Genomic DNA, 18,724 nt, shown 5'->3' on the forward strand with positions numbered 1-18,724 from the left:
TGTGCTGTTGATATTATAAAACTCTTTAATATATATATATATATATATATATATATATATATATAACAGTGATTCAATATAGAAAAGCATTCAAACACGAATCTAGTCCCACTATACATCACAGTTGTGAAATTAAAGTCCTGGTAAGAATGTAGATTCAACCTCTTTCATCCTACAGAAATATTATGAGAAATCTCTCAAATTTATTACTGAAGTCTGTATTCTCATATCATGTGGTTATGCTAAGAAGTAATCTTGTAAACAGTCGCTTGGCCTTTAATAATCAGCATCCTCTTCTCGAGAGTCTGGGAATGATTCGACTTTGCACTAAGATCTATTACTATTTCTATTCTAAGTGATGGATGAAGTGGAGGGATTCAGACTTATATACTCCTATATACCTTTTGATGGATTATGTGTGCAATCTTTTTTGATGTCGTGGTACTGAGTTGGGAAGAATGCTGGATCTTACTTTGATGTTCATTGTCTTTAAAGAACATTTTAAAGGGTCACTACCTGTCAGAAGGAAGAAGATTTGTGGCTGTTTAGAATCCAGGTAAGTAATTACTTTTTACACAAGTGTGACCAAATCAGTAAGTAGAAACTGTTGCTTCTCCAGAATCGAATGACACAGAGCATGGATGATTGAAAAATTTCCTTAGAGAACCATGCTTATTTCAGAGTAGGCTTTCCGATTTATCTAAAGATTGATTGAATATACTGTTCATTGTCATTCTTTCCATGGGTGGTACTGCTATATGTAAAGCAAACTTATTGTTGTTGTTGTTGTTGTTTGTGTGCAATCATGATAACAGACGTAAGAGGCGTAAAAAGAGTGTAATTGTCAAGGAAAGATCCATGCAGCAAGAGTGTGTAACACTTGAGAGAGAGAGAGAGAATATTTAATGAATTTCTATACTATGCATTTCTATACTATGGTTATACTATACTATACTATAACCATAGTATAGAAATTCATAGTATAGTAATGAATTTCTATACTATGGTTATTGTTATCTTTTAGCATCAGTAAAGAAATATCCTGTTTATTACGGAAACACATCTGACAATAAATTCCGTGATATGAATTCGAAGGTTAAATGGATCCATGAATGGATGAAGATTGTCTTAGCAGTGGTTCTAATTCTTTTGTAAACTGTCCAGCATATTGCTGTCACACGCTTAAATATCCCGAATGATTTTCATTTCAATTTGGGATCCAGAAGAGTTGGGTGATGCTGCTTTGAATTACGGCCGAAACAACAAAGGTTATGAGACTAGTGTTGGTTTAATAATTGTGTGTGTGTGCTCTGGCTGGTTTGCTTGCTTTGGGGGAATAAAAAAAAAAACTGAGTTTCTCCACTTCTGTACTGACCGCTTCAAAAAGTCCTCATGAAGGGGTTATTCGCATCTTACATGAATTCGAAACGAAGTCTTTCAAAATTAATGGGCATTATAGTAACTTATCCACTCAGGAGATTTTGAAAAGATATCGGGCCGCAGACTATGCTCAATTCAGGGGCGAATGGTGGTCTTAAAATTCACGCTTGCTCTTCTTATCATTCAGGGCATGAGAAGTGTGATTGAAGTCTGATTAGCGGAATAATGAATTACTGACCATTTAAAACTATGTACAGGTAACCCTGGTATAACGCGGATGTTAGGTTGCGCAGAAATGACGAGTTATATAAATCGCGTTATGCGAGTCTCAGATCACATAGAACAAGTAGGGTTATGTTCCGAAATCGTTTTTTTTTTGACATATCTAACAAAAAAAAATATTTTTATTTAATTCAGGTAATTCATGTAAGTCAAGAAAACATATAAACTATGAAACAAATACATAGTATAAAAGTATAAAAATTACAAATTGTGCTTAAACTTCATCGCACATAATGCATAAATGTTTTAGGCAAAATAAAAATAAGTACATATTTTAAACTTTCATAGCACGAGGATTTGAGGATTGGTTAATAAACACTGGTTTTGTCATGTAATCACCTGATCCATTACTACACAACATTAGAGTAATTCTATCTTTGAAAACTTTGAATCCAGGAGCTGATCTTTCATTTTTCGAAATATAGATGCGTTTTAGACTTTTTTCCAATATAACCCGGATTCATCTGCATTGAACACCTGGTCTGCACTATAAATGTTTATAAACTTTGAGAGCTTTTTGTTTAATAAGATTTCCATCCATAGGAATTTTCTTTTGAGGTGCAATCTTCTATCAAAATCATTAGAGATTTCTCCATTTTTCCATTAGAATATCGAGTACACGAGCAACGCGCTTTGTATTTATCGTTGACCCAGCAATAAACACTTTCTCGGATTTTATGTTCATTTTGTTTGATTGTTCGAATTGTTGATTCCTTTAAATTCAAAGTCCCTACAAAAACTGGTGTTTCTCCATTTTTCAACCGATCCAAATTTTGAATATTTTTCTTCGAGAGAAATTAATTTTGTTTACAATGTTGGTTTTTCCCTTTTGTTGCAGTTTGTGGCCATTACTATAAAAATAATTTTTTACGCAAAAAAGCAAGCATTACATATTGTATGTAACTCACCAGAAAATAAAGTGCTCAGCTTGAGATGAACACACTTATGATTTTTAATGCACTTTTGGCAGAAAAGATGACAATTTTCAACAATAAACGTTTTATAATGTCAGATATGCCACAAGAGAAGCTCCCTCAGCAGGCCCTCTTTGCCAAGCCGGAGGGTGAGAGGCCACGTGGAAGGGTAAGGACTCGCTGGATAGATTATATCCAAAACCTTGGGTGAACACGTTTGGGAATCCCACCAGAACACCTGAGCTTGGTGGCAGAGGATCGTGCCCATTGGAACTTCCTCTTGCAGCTGCTTCCCCCACCATCCAATTAGGAAAGGTGGGCCTTGAAGATGTATGTAAACGTTTTATATGGTAAACAATTGAGGTACATGCGTGCTTAAAGATATTTCCCCTAATATAAATTCGCTATTTAAATTACATGCGCATACAGGCAGACACAAATTTAACGAAGAAAAAATTTGATTTTTAAGTCGCGCGGTGAAAAACATATGGAAAGATTTACTACAATTGTAGGCTGTGTTTTTATCGGAACCGTGTTGTATAAGTACCGCGTTCAACAAGGGTTACTACAATTTTAGACCGCGTTGTATAAGTACCGCTTTATACGAGGGTTACCTGTATTTAGAAATTTATGTACATTTATTCATACAAATACAACATTTATTTTACAAATGATATTCTGTCTTTTTCAATTTAGCTACTTGAATACAAATTCAACCCTACGATTCTTCTTTATGAACTGGTCAATAACATCGTCATAAAAAGTTGGTTGTTGCTTAATTTTCCTGGCTGAAGCTCACTGGCTAGAGCTACTTTGACTGCGTATGGCCCGTGTTTAAGCAACAGGGCGAGATGACGTGGAGGGAGCGGAAATGGCTATGCGCGCGCATGAAATCACAGTGCTGAAGCGAGGACCTGGATGCTCCCACAACAGAGCAAGCCAAGGTAGCTTTGACTAGACGAACAAACATTGGACTTTGATACACAACGCAAAGCTCAATTATTGCCGCGCAAGCTTAAAACGTCTTCTGTCTCCAAAAATAAAAGCCTAAATGAAACTTATAAATGCATGCATTTATAAGTTCAATTTAGGCTTTTATTTTATTAACAAATAAATATTACTTCTTTCTCAATTAATGAGCTTGCGCAGCAAGCATAGCAAGCATGGAGAATTCGCCACTGGTTCAATTATACCTACATTCTTTCTCCAGTAACCTGAAGGGTAGCGCTGACGATGCATTTCTTTTTTTGAATAAAATTTTTGAATAGGAGCCTCCGTAGCGCAATTGGAAGAACGGCGGTACATTGCTCCCTTCGATTGGAATAGGCCTAAGTTCGATTCTCGTCGCGACGGGAGGAATCTTTATCTGGACGATTTCAATCGAAGGTGAATTAGCCGATCTCACAGGGAGGTAGCATGGTTTTTTCTCCCGGAAACTCGGGTTTTTCAGCCCGCATACAGATAAATCGGCCCTTCAGAACACCCGCAATTTACAGACAAAAATATACTAGTTGTGGTGGGCGATAGATGGCGTTGATGGAGATGATTGTAGTATAAGTTCGATGTACTGGTTGAGACTGTTGTAGGTATCCTCCCGCGGTGAGTCTTCAGGCTCCTTGGAGGTGTGAGGAATAATTATCCTGGCATGAAACAGGCTGTAAAATTGCATTGTACTGTCCTATAATTAATGAAACAAAGAGAGGAAACGTGGATTTTATTCACCATAGAGAAATGATTCCATGTTGTCTATAAAATCCTGCTGAGTCAGACCTTCCTGTCGTGCAACCTGATCATAAAGTAACATGGTCATGACCTATACAATATTTACAAGATTTGTAATATTTACTAAAAAGTTTTTCCATAACGTTACACAGAAATGTATGGTTCCCATCAACCAAGGTGCTAGTTTACGGATATAAGTTGTATTCCAGGTAGGAAATTAAATATTTTATTTCTGTCTCCATAGAGTAAGAAATAAATGCCTTTTTTTCTCTCCTTGCCAGTTATACTATAATTCTGCGGACTATTAAATGTGGAATTGTCATTTCTTCTGAATCAGAGAAAACCGTTTTAATCATCTTATTTCTAAATACAGGTAAAAAAAAATATTTCTTAATTTTATTCATTTCTTAATTTTTTTTTTTATCTACTAACTTTTCAATAAGTATTTTCAACTTTACAAATAATAGCATTAGTAGTGTTTGTTCTCATGTCGAATTAAATTGCACTTCATATTAATAATATGTTCTTTTAATAGGGTTAAATCCAGAAACTCTACCTGATGACTGAAAAAGAGGATAATAATAACATTAGGGACATAACAGACGTGGTGGGTCAATTTGGACCGTGGCAAAGGTCAATATTTATCATTGTATTTTTCGTGGGGTGGCCTTCTGCATGGCATAACCTAGTTATGCCCTTTCATGCCCCTGCTATCGACCACTGGTGTGCTCGGCCTTTGGATTATCTCAATCTATCAGTCGATGAGTGGAAGAATATTTCCATTCCCAGAGTTTTCAAGGATGGCAAGAGTTCGTATGACCATTGTTCTATGTACAAACTTGATGCTAATATGTCTTCAATCCCCATGGGGAGGAACCACAGCTTACAGACTGTGATGTGCAACGAATGGGAGTACGACAATTCCTTCTTCACTAGAACAATAACGGATCAGGTAAGTTTTGAAAACTTAAGATGTAATATCTACTCCTTCCTTCACCTTTTTGGGAAGACAAATTTGCACTGTCTACTCTTCTAATCTTTTTTGGAAAGATACAAATTTGCACCACAAGATCTCATGACGTGCAATAGAGGATATCATACTGTCTCACACATATAAAGTACATACAGGAGAATTTTTAGCTGAATTTTTAATTTTATAAATTCAAAGTTTATAAATTAATTTATAAAATTATTGTAAATGTGTTACTTTTGGCAGAGAAGGTTTCTCTTGGTTATGTTTATAAGAGATACTTTGTACTTGTTTTATATTCTAATGTGTCTCTAAACAGAAATGATAGTTATAAACAATTCTTTCTACATTTTATTTCAACAACCCTTTTGCTATTCAACACACAGCATAATGATTTTATTGTCCGTTATGAGCTGAAGATTCCCCATGAGTTTTGCTCATGTGAATAATTAAAGACGAATCGTATGCTATTAGCACTGTTAGTATTGTTATGATAGTTATGATGTCTTTATTTGCTCTAAGTACAGATGCTTATCTTTTCTCCCTGCTGATTACGAAAGAATAAGTAAATCTAAATTAAATTATATAATCAGTGATAAACGTGTTAGTAAGAAAAGATAAACGCGTGTAGCTAAACGACGTATGCACTTAAGAATCAGCCCAGCAGTGTATAAGTTAATTTATTGTTTGTTGACCTTGTCAGATGCATTAATCTTCAGATCCATTCATTTTCACTTAATCTTTTTTATATCTTGAAAAGAACCAAGATGAGGATCTTTTGCATAAACTGAGAAGTAAACTGAGAGTTTAAAAGAAAACGCTGCCTAAATGGATTCTTTCTTTCTTATGCTCTGTGCTTCAAGTTCACTGCTGGAATTTTTTATGATAAACATGCGAATTTTAAGCCAAACACACATAACTCTCATAAACACAGAAATTCTGGCAGTATTCAGATTTTCGTCATACCGTAAATATTTGAAAATTGATCCAGACCAAGAATAAGGTCAGGCAGAGAATCTAAAACCTGCTCAACTCTGATTCCAAGAAACAAAGGTCAATAACCGTCGTGTGAGCTAGTGCCAAAGGGAGGAAAAAAATCTTTTCCTTATTCTTTTCTTTTTCCTCGAGTATCTCATTCTATCTTCAAAACTTGACAATCGCTTTTGAGGTCCCTTTTTAAACATAAGATTATGCAAATTACTTATTACTTTTGAAATATTTCAAAATATCATAAATAGTACCTCAAGATTTGACAGTTCAAATTAATTACAATACTAATATTATATCTGCTTGCAATAATTTTAAACTTTTTCTCATTAAAAATTAATTTTCAGTTAAGAATTAAGATGTAATTAAATGTTTCATTTAAATGCTAATTGCAAACAGCAGGGAAAACATGAAAGAATTAAAATAATGAAATTTTGAATTGTATTCTACGAAGTCATGCAATGGTGACTCAAAATGACCAACTTTTCGCCTTATTTTTCTAAATTATTTTAGGAAAATTACTGTAAAAACTGCAGTCTATGACTTCTTTTTTTAACCCCTTAATATACCAATTAAAAATCAGAAAGCGGTCGTTTTTCTGACAATTTTTTGGGCGAGGGTGATTTGCTGGATCAAATTCATCATTATTAGAAAAATAATGATGAATTTGTGCAAACGCAAACGAAATAGCTGATACACGCCGTTGGCAACTTTTCTTGGCTGAAAGGAAATAGGCACAAGATTGTCTAGCGTCTATATTCAGTTGTATTTATATGTGAAACGAAAATTCAAAATCAATTTTGGTGCAATAAACAAAAGACGTGTCACAGACGTCTTTGTATGTTAAGGGGTTAAGTTTGTAGATACCGTTGTGAAAATAACAACAAACCTAAAGCTTTTGTGTCCGAGGTATTCTGGAAAATAGAGCATTCTTGGTACGAAATTTTCTATTCAAGAAGGTAGTTGATGACTGATGCCGTAGCAAAATTCTTCAACATCAGTTGTCAAGCAACTTTAATACAATTACTGTTTAGTGGGGAAAATACAAGTTCTTTTATGATGTGCATGAGTGCACAAACTGTACAGTTTGTAGATATTTTTTTAATTGTAAATGAAATAGAGAGAGAGAAGCCGTTTTCGATAGAATGCGCTGCCTCAACACCAGTGGCGGCTCGTGGCTTGAAATCGTGGGGGTGCTGCAACTTTCGAAATATCCATACACATTGTAAACACAGTGTATACGTGTTTAGATAAAATATCAAAATTATGGTAAAAATTTAAAAAAAAAATTAAACATGAAAAATTATTGTTTACTATCTATAAAATTATACAGTTTAGTATAATTCAAAATTACTTAAAAATAAAATCCACTATCATAACCCCAATAATGTTGTAAAATAAAAACTATAACAAATGCTATGTCTTTAATTGTAATATCCAAATATTTAAAGAGACGGAGTAAACACGATAAGCACTACGAACACTCTACTACTGGCGCAAACTGCATATAAACAACAGTGGAACTGCGCGACGGACAGTGTCGCATTACCCTAATGGCTAATAGCTGGCATCAAACTATGACGTGCATATGCTTGCGCGCGCAGCACTATGACACTGTGGTAAACACAGTGCTGCTAGCGCCCTCCTAAGTGCTACAAGATGGATTTTTATTATTTTTTATACAAAATAAGAGAATTGTATAAGATTGTTGATGATAAAATTAAATATTAGAAGCAAATATAAATAAATGAATAAATATATTTATATATTGAGAAAAATTGGGGTTGCTGCAGTTCCGCAGTGCCTATGCACGAGCCGCCCCTGCAAACAACTGACATCTGATCTGATAATCTCATAGTTCATATCATAACTCGTGGGTTAGGATTTATCCTGAATAAAGGTCAGTGATGTGAGTTGAGATGTTTATGCAGTACGTTTCTTTCATTTCAGTGGCGACCGAAACTGAAATGGAATATAAATGAAATTGACAACTAAATTTTGAACATTGAATAAAACCAATACTTTCTTGAACATAATTAGTTGCGTTTAAAAAAGCATCAAAAATAAGGAGGAATATTTTAAAATAATTTGAGTAGTGGTGCAAGCATTAAAACACTTATCCGTGATTCATCATCATCATCGTCGTCAGTTGCATCAGCCTTGGGACTGGTAGCTCAGCAGCAATTCCGTTCTGTCATTGGCTTTCTTCTTAACCTCCTGGTAACTCCCCAAACCCGTGCTGTCTTTGACTTGGTCAAGAAAGCTTTTCCTTGGTCTGCCTCTTCTTCTTTCCCCCTCTATTTTGTCTTCAGTTATTCTTTTCACAAGTCCATCATGTTGAAGTATATGTCCAAACCACATGTCCCTTCTAATTTTGATCGATTTAATTAGAGTTTTTATTTCGTTTATCTCTCTCAGGACTTGTTGGTTTGATTTTTTTTCTGTCCATTTTATTTTGTTCATGCGACGCCAGCACCACATTTCAAAAGCCTCCAATCCTCTTACATCTTCTCTGCCTAGAATCCAGGTTTCACATCCATACAGTGCAATGCTCCATATCAATGTCTTTACTAATTTTTTTTTCAATTGTAGGTTGAGGTTTCCTGTTAAAATGCTTTTCATCTTAGAGAATTGGGCTTTTGCGTTGTTTATTCTTGATCTTATGTCTTCTCTCGTTCTGCCATCTTCTGTTATTAGGCTTCCTAAATATTTAAAGCTTTTCACTTGTTTTATTTGTTCCCCGCTGATGTCTATATGCTCTGTATTGATAGGGATTTTGCCTGTAACAATGATTTTAGTCTTATCTGTGTTGATTTTCATTTTATATTTTTCAAGGTTATTATTTAGTAATTCTAGCATTGTTTTTAACGTTCTTCTGTTTTCTGCTACAAGGGCTATGTCATCAGCAAATCTTATACACATGACTTGCTCACCATTTATCTTTATGCCACTATTTATTTTATCTTTAGTTTCCTGAATGGCCTTTTCAATATATAAATTAAATAAAAGTGGTGAAAGTATACATCCTTGTCTTACTCCACTCCTGATATTTATTATTTTCTCCTATCATTGATTTTAATCCGTCCATTTTGATTTTTGTAAATTTGATAAATTATTTTCCTATCCCTCAAATCTATGCCGATATTAGTTAGACAATTTAGGAGTATTTGCTGGTTTACTTTATCAAACGCTTTCTCTTCTAAATCAAGGAAGCAGATGTAAGTATTTTGACTAAGGTCTAATCTCCTCTCTATTATTGTTCTTAAACAGAGTATTGCCTCTCTTGTTCCTTTATTCTTTCTGAATCCAAATTGGTCTTCATCCAATAGACAATCTATTTTTGAATAAATTCTATTTTGAATAATTTTTAGCAGAATTTTGTAACATGTGGGATTAAAGCTATTGTTCTAAATTGGCTGCGTTTGTTTGCGTTAGTCTTTTTGGATAATTTTATTTTGCTTGATTTTCTAAACTCCTTTGGTATTTCTCCTCTATCATAGATTTGGGCTATTAATCGATAGAGTAAGGTTTTTCTCTTATCACCTAGATTCCGTGATTACTTCCTTTTTATTTGGGGTGGGGGAGGACATTCATTTTCTATCTTAGAAACTTGTAGTCATACTAGTATTTGTCTTGAATATTCTGACATATAAGTATACCAGAAATTTCATTGATTTCCGATTTGAGGCGATTGTAACACATTAGGCATATCAATGAAGATATAACTATGGTATAATATTCATGTATAAATAAGAGTCAACAGTACTAAAAGTAAACTTGTTAATATGCCAATTCAGGTAGTTTTTCTCCCTTTTTAAGTGAAGCAATTATATGAGATTAACTTTTCTTTCAGTGGAACTTGGTATGTTCTCGTGCCTGGCTGGTGTCGTTGAGCCAGTCGGTATACATGGGTGGCTATTTTACTGCCATGTTAATCCTGGGATATCTCGCTGACAGGTAAACATATAAATATATATCTTGTTTTTTTATATATTTTTCATTCGCAATCCTACATGTTAATAAAACTCTGGTCCTCTCTAAGGTTGGATCAGATACATACGCAGAACAAGAACCGTATTTGTCAAATAAATAAAAAGTTATAAATGTAAATTTTCTAGGCCTAAATCCTTGATACGTATGATGATGATGAAATGTAAATTTTCGTTTCTGGAAAATACCGATAGATGGATCTCTCGTGTTGACAAAGTTAGCAAGAAGAAGCAAATTGATTGATTTTACACTGACAGTGTGCAATGAAGGATTGATTCATAATAGCAAAGAAACCAGTTCTTTATTTATGTCATTAATAAGGAAGTTTTATTTATTATTACAATTTTATATATTTTGGTGTCATGGAAGTTTCCATGACACCAAAATATATTAAAAATGTCATGAAAAAAAAAATTTAATTCTAAAAAAAAAATGATTGAAAATGACATTTTGAAAAAATTAAGGAAATTTCTTCGAAATGTCATTTTCGATTTTTATTTTTTATTTCAAACAACATTTTTTTGTAAACATTTTTACTTTTGAAAGTTTTTTTAAACAAATCTTTTTTAAAAATCAAAGATATACACAATTACGCTAACTGTATCCGTAGCGTATCCGCTCTGCCCACGACAGGGTTCGAATCCTGTCGTGGGCATGGATGTTTGTGATTGTTTGTGGAAATATTGGTGGTGGTCGGCGGTAGATGGCGTTGTTGTAGTTGCGATTAGTGGGTGGGTTGAGTTGGTGGAGACAGAGTTGTAGAGCAGTGCCTCCCTCGATGAGTCTATGGACTCCCTGGAGGTGTCAAATAATAATGACAATTTTTTAAAAAAAGGACTTTTGAAAAAAAAAACACCATTTTGACCCAGTTCTACAAGAAGCATTTAACTGATTGTTTTTTTTTATTATTATTATTCTGCAGATTCGGAAGACGTCCAGTTATCCTGTTTTCAGCATTTGGCTTGTTTACGTCAGGAATAGTGGTCATCTTCATGCCTAATTTCATCGCATATGCCATCTGTCGCTTTGTGACAGCAATGTGTAGATCAGGATTGTTCGTTTCATGTTTTATATTATGTGAGTTAACAAAAAAAAAAAAACAATAATAATAATTTAAAGAATTATTAGTGTCAAGTTCTCTGGCTTGAGTCGTAGTTTGCAATTCTTTACCAGTCCTCTCATGAGATCACTGTTTTAAGAATTTTTATTTTATTATTTCAGTAATGGAAGTGGTCGGTCCAAAGTATCGTCCAATATTAGGCCTAGCACGCGAGTTTGGCTGGGCTACAGGCTACATAACACTACCTGGGATCGCCTATGGTTTAAGAAATTGGGTGTACATTCAGCTAGCAATTTCCATCCCTGTGGCTGCTCTGTTCTGCATGTATTGGTAAGAAGTGAAATGAATAAATAATATATTCCACTTATTTGGATTATAGCACTTTAACCGTGGTTAATATTAGTTAGCAAAGAATTGAAAAAGAAAACATTAAACGCAAATGCTTATGGGACAGTTGCTGTCCTAGCTTTGATTGGCCAATAAGCAAGCTTTACGATGTGTAAGATTGCTTGTAGCTTTTTAAGCGCATTGCGAGGTATTTTGCTGATATTCAAAAAAAGTAAAAGCTCATTAGATATCTTCGTGACTAATTTCAACACAACCCAACGGCTTGGACATTGAAAGGCGTCTTTACTCTAACCAGGAGATCAACTCTGTATTCATTTATTAGGATAGATTAATAGAAAATAAATAAAAGAACAAAATAAAAGGGGGGAAAAGTGAAAAGCCACATAGTCGAAATTTAAAATAATAAGATTGATATTTTTTTATCTAGCACCTGTTGCTATTTATGGCAATTATTTTTCTCATTTTATTAATTTTTATTTATTTTCTTTATGTTTTTCTTTTCGTTTCAAAACTTGTAAGTTCAGTACTAAAATAAAGAAACAAATTTTATTTTGAAGAAGGGGAGAAAACACAGGTTAGCTACTGATCGAAGCATTCAAATACCTTCCTTGACAAATGATAGAATTAATACAGACTTGATTCTTGATTTATTTACTTAAGTACTATAATATATTATTATTATAACGGTATTGTTTAACTTGTTTAAATCACTGTCGTCTGATAGTACAAAAGTATATCGACGACTTTCTGGAGCCGTTTAGGCGCTTTCTCTTAAAAAAATAATAAAAAATGAAAAAAAAAAAACACTTTTACCTTGTCAAGTCAATTTGCTCATGAAATCTTAACAGCGGCTAAAACAGACGACGAACCATAGAATACCAGACCCAATTAAATCAGTGGTTCTGATTGATTCTGCTCGTTTTTTTTTTTTCGGACATTCGAAGGAAAGAAAGAAAAAAAAACTGTTATTTTATAGAGCTGATTGCCCATTAAGTTATTTTTTAGGCGGAAATAGAAAGCTATTTGCCATTTTTGCGTTTCTAAAAATTTAAATCGGCGCCAACTGTTGGAAGAATTCCGGCGATAGTAAATAATAATAATAATTATTATTATTATTATTATTATTATTATTATTTGACACTTCCAGGGTATTCATAAATAATTGCTGAGATAATGCTTTATTTGTGGGCATTTTTGTGTAATACAGGTTATTTTATACTCTCCGTAAAATTATCTGAAATAAAATATGGTCATAAAAAATCAGTTTTTTTTCTATGCGATATTTTAGTGTTTTGTAGTAAAAAAAAAACACCGTAATATTTTCCCTTCTTGACCTTAAAAAATGCGATAGTTTGCAGTCCTGATAGTTACCTCTTGCAATTCCATTTTTAAATGTTTATCAAATTTTAGCATCCAAATTCGTAATTTCGAGAATAATTTTTTTTCTTCTTCTCTTCCCTCAAAACGGGTTGAGTCTCACATAGTTAAATCCTTGTGGGAAGCTCTTTCATATGCGAACAGCTTTCAAAGTCCAATGCAATTCTAAGGGCTTTGTGTCATGTTAATCTTGGTCTTCCCCTGGGTCTTGTACCCTCCATGTCGTCCTCAAATACAACATGAAGAAGTCTGCCTGGTTCTATTCTTACAGTGAGACTAAACCAACAGAGTTGATGCTTTTTAACTGCTAAGAATTAATGTTGAGTTAGAATAGAATCAGAGTTTACAATAAAATTAGTTTAGAGATTTTAGAATAAAATCAGAAAAGTTTATGACTTGCTATGTCTTTTGTTTACATTGGTTCTAATGTAAATAAAATTTCAGAGAATTGCTTGCAATTCTCTGAAATTATTCTTTAATCAGATTGCTTGTAATTTTGGAATGACTCACAAGCAAATAATACAAATGACTCATATTTGTTATATTGAGTGCCTCTCTTCGTTTAGAATTTTTTAAATGGGATTAAAATTATTTTTTCTGCGTATTGTTTAACTTCTTGTCAAAGAATTTATGGAAAAGATGCATTTTTAATCAGTAAGTCCTCGTTCGGTAAATTAGATTTATTCTTTCAGGTTCATACCCGAATCTCCCAGATGGCTTCTTACCCAAGGCGAAGACCAAAAAGCAGAGAAAATTCTGAAGGAGGCAGCCAAGAAAAATAAAAAGAATGTCCCTCGCCTTTCGGAAGCTGTTCAAACGCTGATGGAGAGGATTAGAATGGTATGTATGCATCTGTAGATACATCACTTCCCTCAGGGATCATTCTTAAAAGATACCACAGTTAGAAGGGAGAGCAGTGATAAATGCTATATAACAGATTTCTTTTCTTTCTTTCTTTTTTTTTTTTTTTCATATTCCTGACAGGTTTGGACCTGCCTAGACAAAACCCTATTCCGACTTATAAATCGGCACAAAAGCTACCAAATACCAGAATTATTCCACAGTATGAGCTGCATATTTTTTTAGTAGTTCAAGTATGTTTTAAATGCACAGTTATACTGACATTTTCAATCCTGTATGGATTCTTGAGTTGATCAAAGCAAGACGACAGGTTTAAAAACCGACTCTTAGACAACTGAAACTTACACCGTTTATAATATCAATTCAAAGGTCTTAATGCATCAGCTAGAGTAGACATAACTCCACTGCTAGCCACCATGGGACGTACATTGTCATATTAGCAGAAAAGCGACTCAAACAGCGAAACACACATCGTCATTTGTAGTTTCAAGAATCTAGATCCATATCTGTTATTCACGGGTAATTTTAAAGGAAAAATTTTAAATAAAACATTGGTTTCAGGCTGTTCATTATTCCTGACATAAGCAATTTAGGGATAATGGCTACTCGTGCAAAGATAAAATCCGAGACCTGCCTTTAAAGTTTTTTAAATTTTTGAAAGATGATATTTAATAAACGTATTAACTGGTGTATTACAACACAAAGGCTTATTTCCTGTGTGACTAGGAACATCTCGCCAACATAATTCAGTTAACTGAATCCTGCTTGAACTATTTGAATTGTTCTCAAGAGAGATATAACATCATAATAACTCCTTCCCTCAGTGGCGCACCCAGAGGGAGGCCAAGGGGCCCTGTCCCCCAAAGAAAAAGAAAAAAAAAACACTAGAAAAATTTCCAAAAATCTTTTCCTAATTAAAATTCATTTTTTTATTTATGTTGTGTCCTGTCTTCTATTTCTATACTACTTATGAATTAGCGATCATTGCAGATGCTCAGTCATAGGTTGTATGCGATGCGTAGTGTGTATTCTCAAATCGTCTTCTCAACTGCCCCCCCCCCCACCCAAGATTAAATCCTGAGTGCGCTACTGCCTTCCCTTAATCCTTTGCTCGCAACAGATAATGTCAGAGAAGCATCTCTGACCACTTCTCTACTCTATTACGTTGTATAGAAAGGTTGTGAGTGCTAGCGCAAATCCAGTTTGTTACAAGTCATTTTTCAACTGTCTAAAAGAGGATAAAAACAGTATTATTTACGTTGGTAAGCTCATATAAATATTTTAGATTTTTGCCGTCTTATTAATTATTATTAATATCAATTAATGTAGTTAATGATAATAATAATAATAATAATAATAATATCATTTTTTGCATTTTATGCGAGTTACAAATAGTGTTCGCATATCTCTGTTAAATATTTCTGTATATAAACAAAAGAAATTTCCAAAGTCATGTTATTCCCAAAATAAGGCGTTTGATAACATGAATTCTCTACACATCCTACACTAACACAAACGTACAAATGCAATTAACAACGAATACCAAGGATTAAAGATAAACTTTAGTCTCTGTCCCCACCTTGTTATCTTACAGGAAGAAGAAGAGAAGAAAAAAAGTGCACATGGTACAATTTTAGACCTATTTAAGACTCCGAGTATGCGGAAAAAGTCTCTTATACTGTGCTTTGCCTGGTAAGTTGATATTATTATACCATATTGGGTTTGGTGGATAAGTTATTAAGGACTAATGCAGTGTTGCTAAGGGAAGGAAGGGTTACGAGACGATTACCTTTTCATCTTTGCCTACTTATAGACCGTAGAAAATATTACAACGTCTAAGAAAGTTAAAAATGAAATTGAATAAAATAACAGGGCGAAACGCTGACAGCAGTAAACACAAGTTGACAAGAGTAACGTCAGAATATAATATCCGGTAGATACAGAAAGAACCTACTTTCTGTAGGTCGGGATCTACAGAAAGAAGTTGGCTTATAAAAAATCAACTTTTCTTAGATTGTGATTGTTACAAAATGAAACGCAATTTCTTGTTCTTTTTTCTGCATGTCTCCAATGCGAACCAACAGTTCAAAAGTCTGTCAGGGAAGTGAAACCTTAAAATGACTAATAAAATGAGAACATAAGGGTTTCTTACTAAATATATGAAGAGCCAAAGGCTTCAATTCGGCGACATGAACTTGTTTAAGTTAAGGGATATTGCATCCCATATTGTTTCTTAGCCGAATAAGAAACTCAAAGAGTTTCATGCCGAATATAGAAATTATATAAATAAAGTTCGGCGATTCCAAGCGTAAGCAAATACCTGGATAGTGCATCAACTAACCCTTAAGGCAGTGCAAGCTGAGGCAACTCATAGCAAAGGTGGAGCAAGCCCCGATCACTATTCTTGATATTTACCCATAATAGTAAGTTCAGGAGCTAAGTTCACATTATGGGTAAATATCAAGAATAGTGATCGGGGCTTGCTCCACCTTTGCTATGAGTTGCCTCAGCTTGCACTACCTTAAGGGTTAGTTGATGCACTATCCAGGTATTTGCTTACGCTTGGAATCGTCGAACTTTATTTATATAATTTCTATATTCGGCATGAAACTCTTTGAGTTTCTTATTGGGCTAAGAAACAATATGGGATGCAATATCCCTTAACAAATAAGGATTTCTGTTACAATTCGTGTCTTTTAGGAAGTTCCATGCGAAGACAACTGCGATGCTAAAGATTGTATTCTCGTAAGCTCTTTGGTCAATTTGTAAACTTTTTTAGTTTCATGGATGATATGTTTAGAATATAATTTTTCTTTAGCTTCACAAGGCCAAATTGAAATCTTTTAAACTTATTTAAGTTAAAGGATCTTACATCCCATATTGTTTCTTAGCCGAATAAGAAACTCAAAGAGTTTCATGCCGAATATAGAAACTATATAAAATTCTGCGATTCCAAGCGTAAGCAAATACCTGGATAGTGCAACACCTGACCCATTTGGTAGTGCAAACTGAGGCAACTCATAGTAAGGGTGGAGCAAGCTCCGATCACTATTCTTGGTATTTACCCATAATGTGAGCTTAGCTCCTAGGAGCTGTATTACTGTTCTAAATTATGAGAGAAGGTCACTACCCAGACCGGCTTCAACCTTATGTATAGGTGAAGCGGGTTCTAAAAATAAGATCCCGAAAGATCGCCTCACTCAGCGTTGTTTCACTCGATGACAGGCTCACCCCGTCTCCGAGAAGAACTTCTCAGCAATGGCTCTACCCAGTGGCAAGCTCACCCCACCACCAAGCAGAGCCATATTCTCAGCGGTGGCCCCACTCAGAGACAGGCAAAAACCTACCTCCAAGTGGAGCCTCTCAATGCCGGATCCGCCCCGCACCGGTTTCCACCTTCATTGGGGTCTCATCAGCGAGTTGGTATATCTAGTTAATACCAAGTTTGTAGTGAACAGAACTTACATCCCTTCTATGAGAATTGCCAAGAAGGTGTCCTAATAAATTACTAATTATATGAAGAGCCAAAGGCTTCAATTCGGCGACATGAACTTATTTAAGTTAAGGCATATTACATTCCCATATTGTTTCTTTTAAACTCTTTTTTTCAACGTGCTATAAATGCATTACGTCAAGAATCATATTGCACAAGCCCAAGACAAGACTAGCATTCATTCAATGAGTCCTCGGAAGGGTCATAGGTGCTGAAATTATACACTGCAATAACTCCGTTTAGCTGGATAGAATTTCACGATATCTATCCAGCTAAAGGAGCTCACAAAATTCACGAATCTAGTCCACCAACTTCTTCACAAAGGATACTTGTATCTTTTGACCAAAGACTTAATAGTAAATCCACTAACTAAAAATATTACGTAGAGTACTGTTGTTTTTTTTTCTTCTGACAATCCGAAAACTGACCATTCAAGAATTTTTCCCAGTATATTTATTCTGTTATCTATTTTCTGTAGGTTTGTTGTGGCATCTACATTCTATGGGTTAGCACTAAACACTGGAAACATAGGTGGAAATCTCTTTCTGAATTTCTTTTTAAACGGAGCAGTTGAGTTTCCGGCGTACATCATTTTCATCTTCATCACCAACAGATTCGGTAGAAGGATTCCTCTGTTATGTTCCTTTATTGGTGGAGGGCTGGCGTGCATTTTGAACATCCCTATTAAAAATGGTAAGTTAGTTTGAAATTCCTGGATTATTGACCATTTATATAGTGAAGAAACTGTTGCAGAAAAGTTTTCAGACGATGGCAAATTCTGCAGGTAATATCCAGAAACATCCTTCTTAAAGATATTCTTCTTCTTCTTCTTCTGCAGCTTCTCCCACTTAAGTGGGGTCACTGTTGATGATGAGTCTCCTCCACATCCTCCTGTCTTCGGCTGTCACCATATCCAAGTTCTTCATCCTCAAGTCCTCTTCTACCAGCTCCTTCCATCTCTTCTTTGTCCGCCCACGCTTCCTCCTTCCTTGCACATCCATCTGCATGACTCTTCTTCCCACATATTCGTCCTCCCTCCTCATCACATGACCAAACCATCTCAATCTTGCCTCCTGTATCTTCGCTCCTAAGTTCGTAACTTTCACTGTTCCCCTCACATAGTCATTTCTCAGACGATCCTTTCTGGTCACACCGCACATCCACCTAAGCATTCACATCTCTGCTACTTCCATCCTGCTGATGCTATTTTTCCTCATGGCCACAGTTTCTATAGCATACGTCATAGCTGGCCTCACTACTGTCCTATAGATTTTGCCCCTTTCAGATTGATCGGTACCCTCTTATCACATAACACTCCAGCCATCTCCCTCCAGTTCCTC

The 18,724-nt window shown here is 34.8% G+C and overlaps 1 protein-coding gene across 2 annotated transcripts in view; it reads left to right on the forward strand.

The window, feature by feature from the left end:
* LOC150095732 (organic cation transporter protein-like) overlaps positions 1–18,724 on the forward strand; it is a 58,636-nt gene that overhangs the window by 25,024 nt on the left and 14,888 nt on the right. The window contains exons 2-9 of one of the 2 annotated variants that reach the window (XM_090410510.1): positions 4,580–4,671; positions 4,834–5,250; positions 10,109–10,212; positions 11,168–11,322; positions 11,467–11,635; positions 13,723–13,870; positions 15,486–15,583; positions 17,863–18,077. In XM_090410510.1, the coding sequence (XP_090266636.1) occupies positions 4,858–5,250; positions 10,109–10,212; positions 11,168–11,322; positions 11,467–11,635; positions 13,723–13,870; positions 15,486–15,583; positions 17,863–18,077 (1,282 nt within the window). In that variant the 5' untranslated portion in view covers positions 4,580–4,671; positions 4,834–4,857. The remainder of the gene's footprint in view (positions 1–4,579; positions 4,672–4,833; positions 5,251–10,108; positions 10,213–11,167; positions 11,323–11,466; positions 11,636–13,722; positions 13,871–15,485; positions 15,584–17,862; positions 18,078–18,724) is intronic. The other variant, XM_090410512.1, reaches the window with a different exon arrangement.

This window comes from Typopeltis vanoorti, chromosome 20, assembly GCF_054136105.1.
Source record: "Typopeltis vanoorti isolate ZY-2024b chromosome 20, IOZ_Tvanoo_1.0, whole genome shotgun sequence".
Classification (NCBI taxonomy): Eukaryota; Metazoa; Arthropoda; class Arachnida; order Uropygi; family Thelyphonidae; genus Typopeltis; species Typopeltis vanoorti.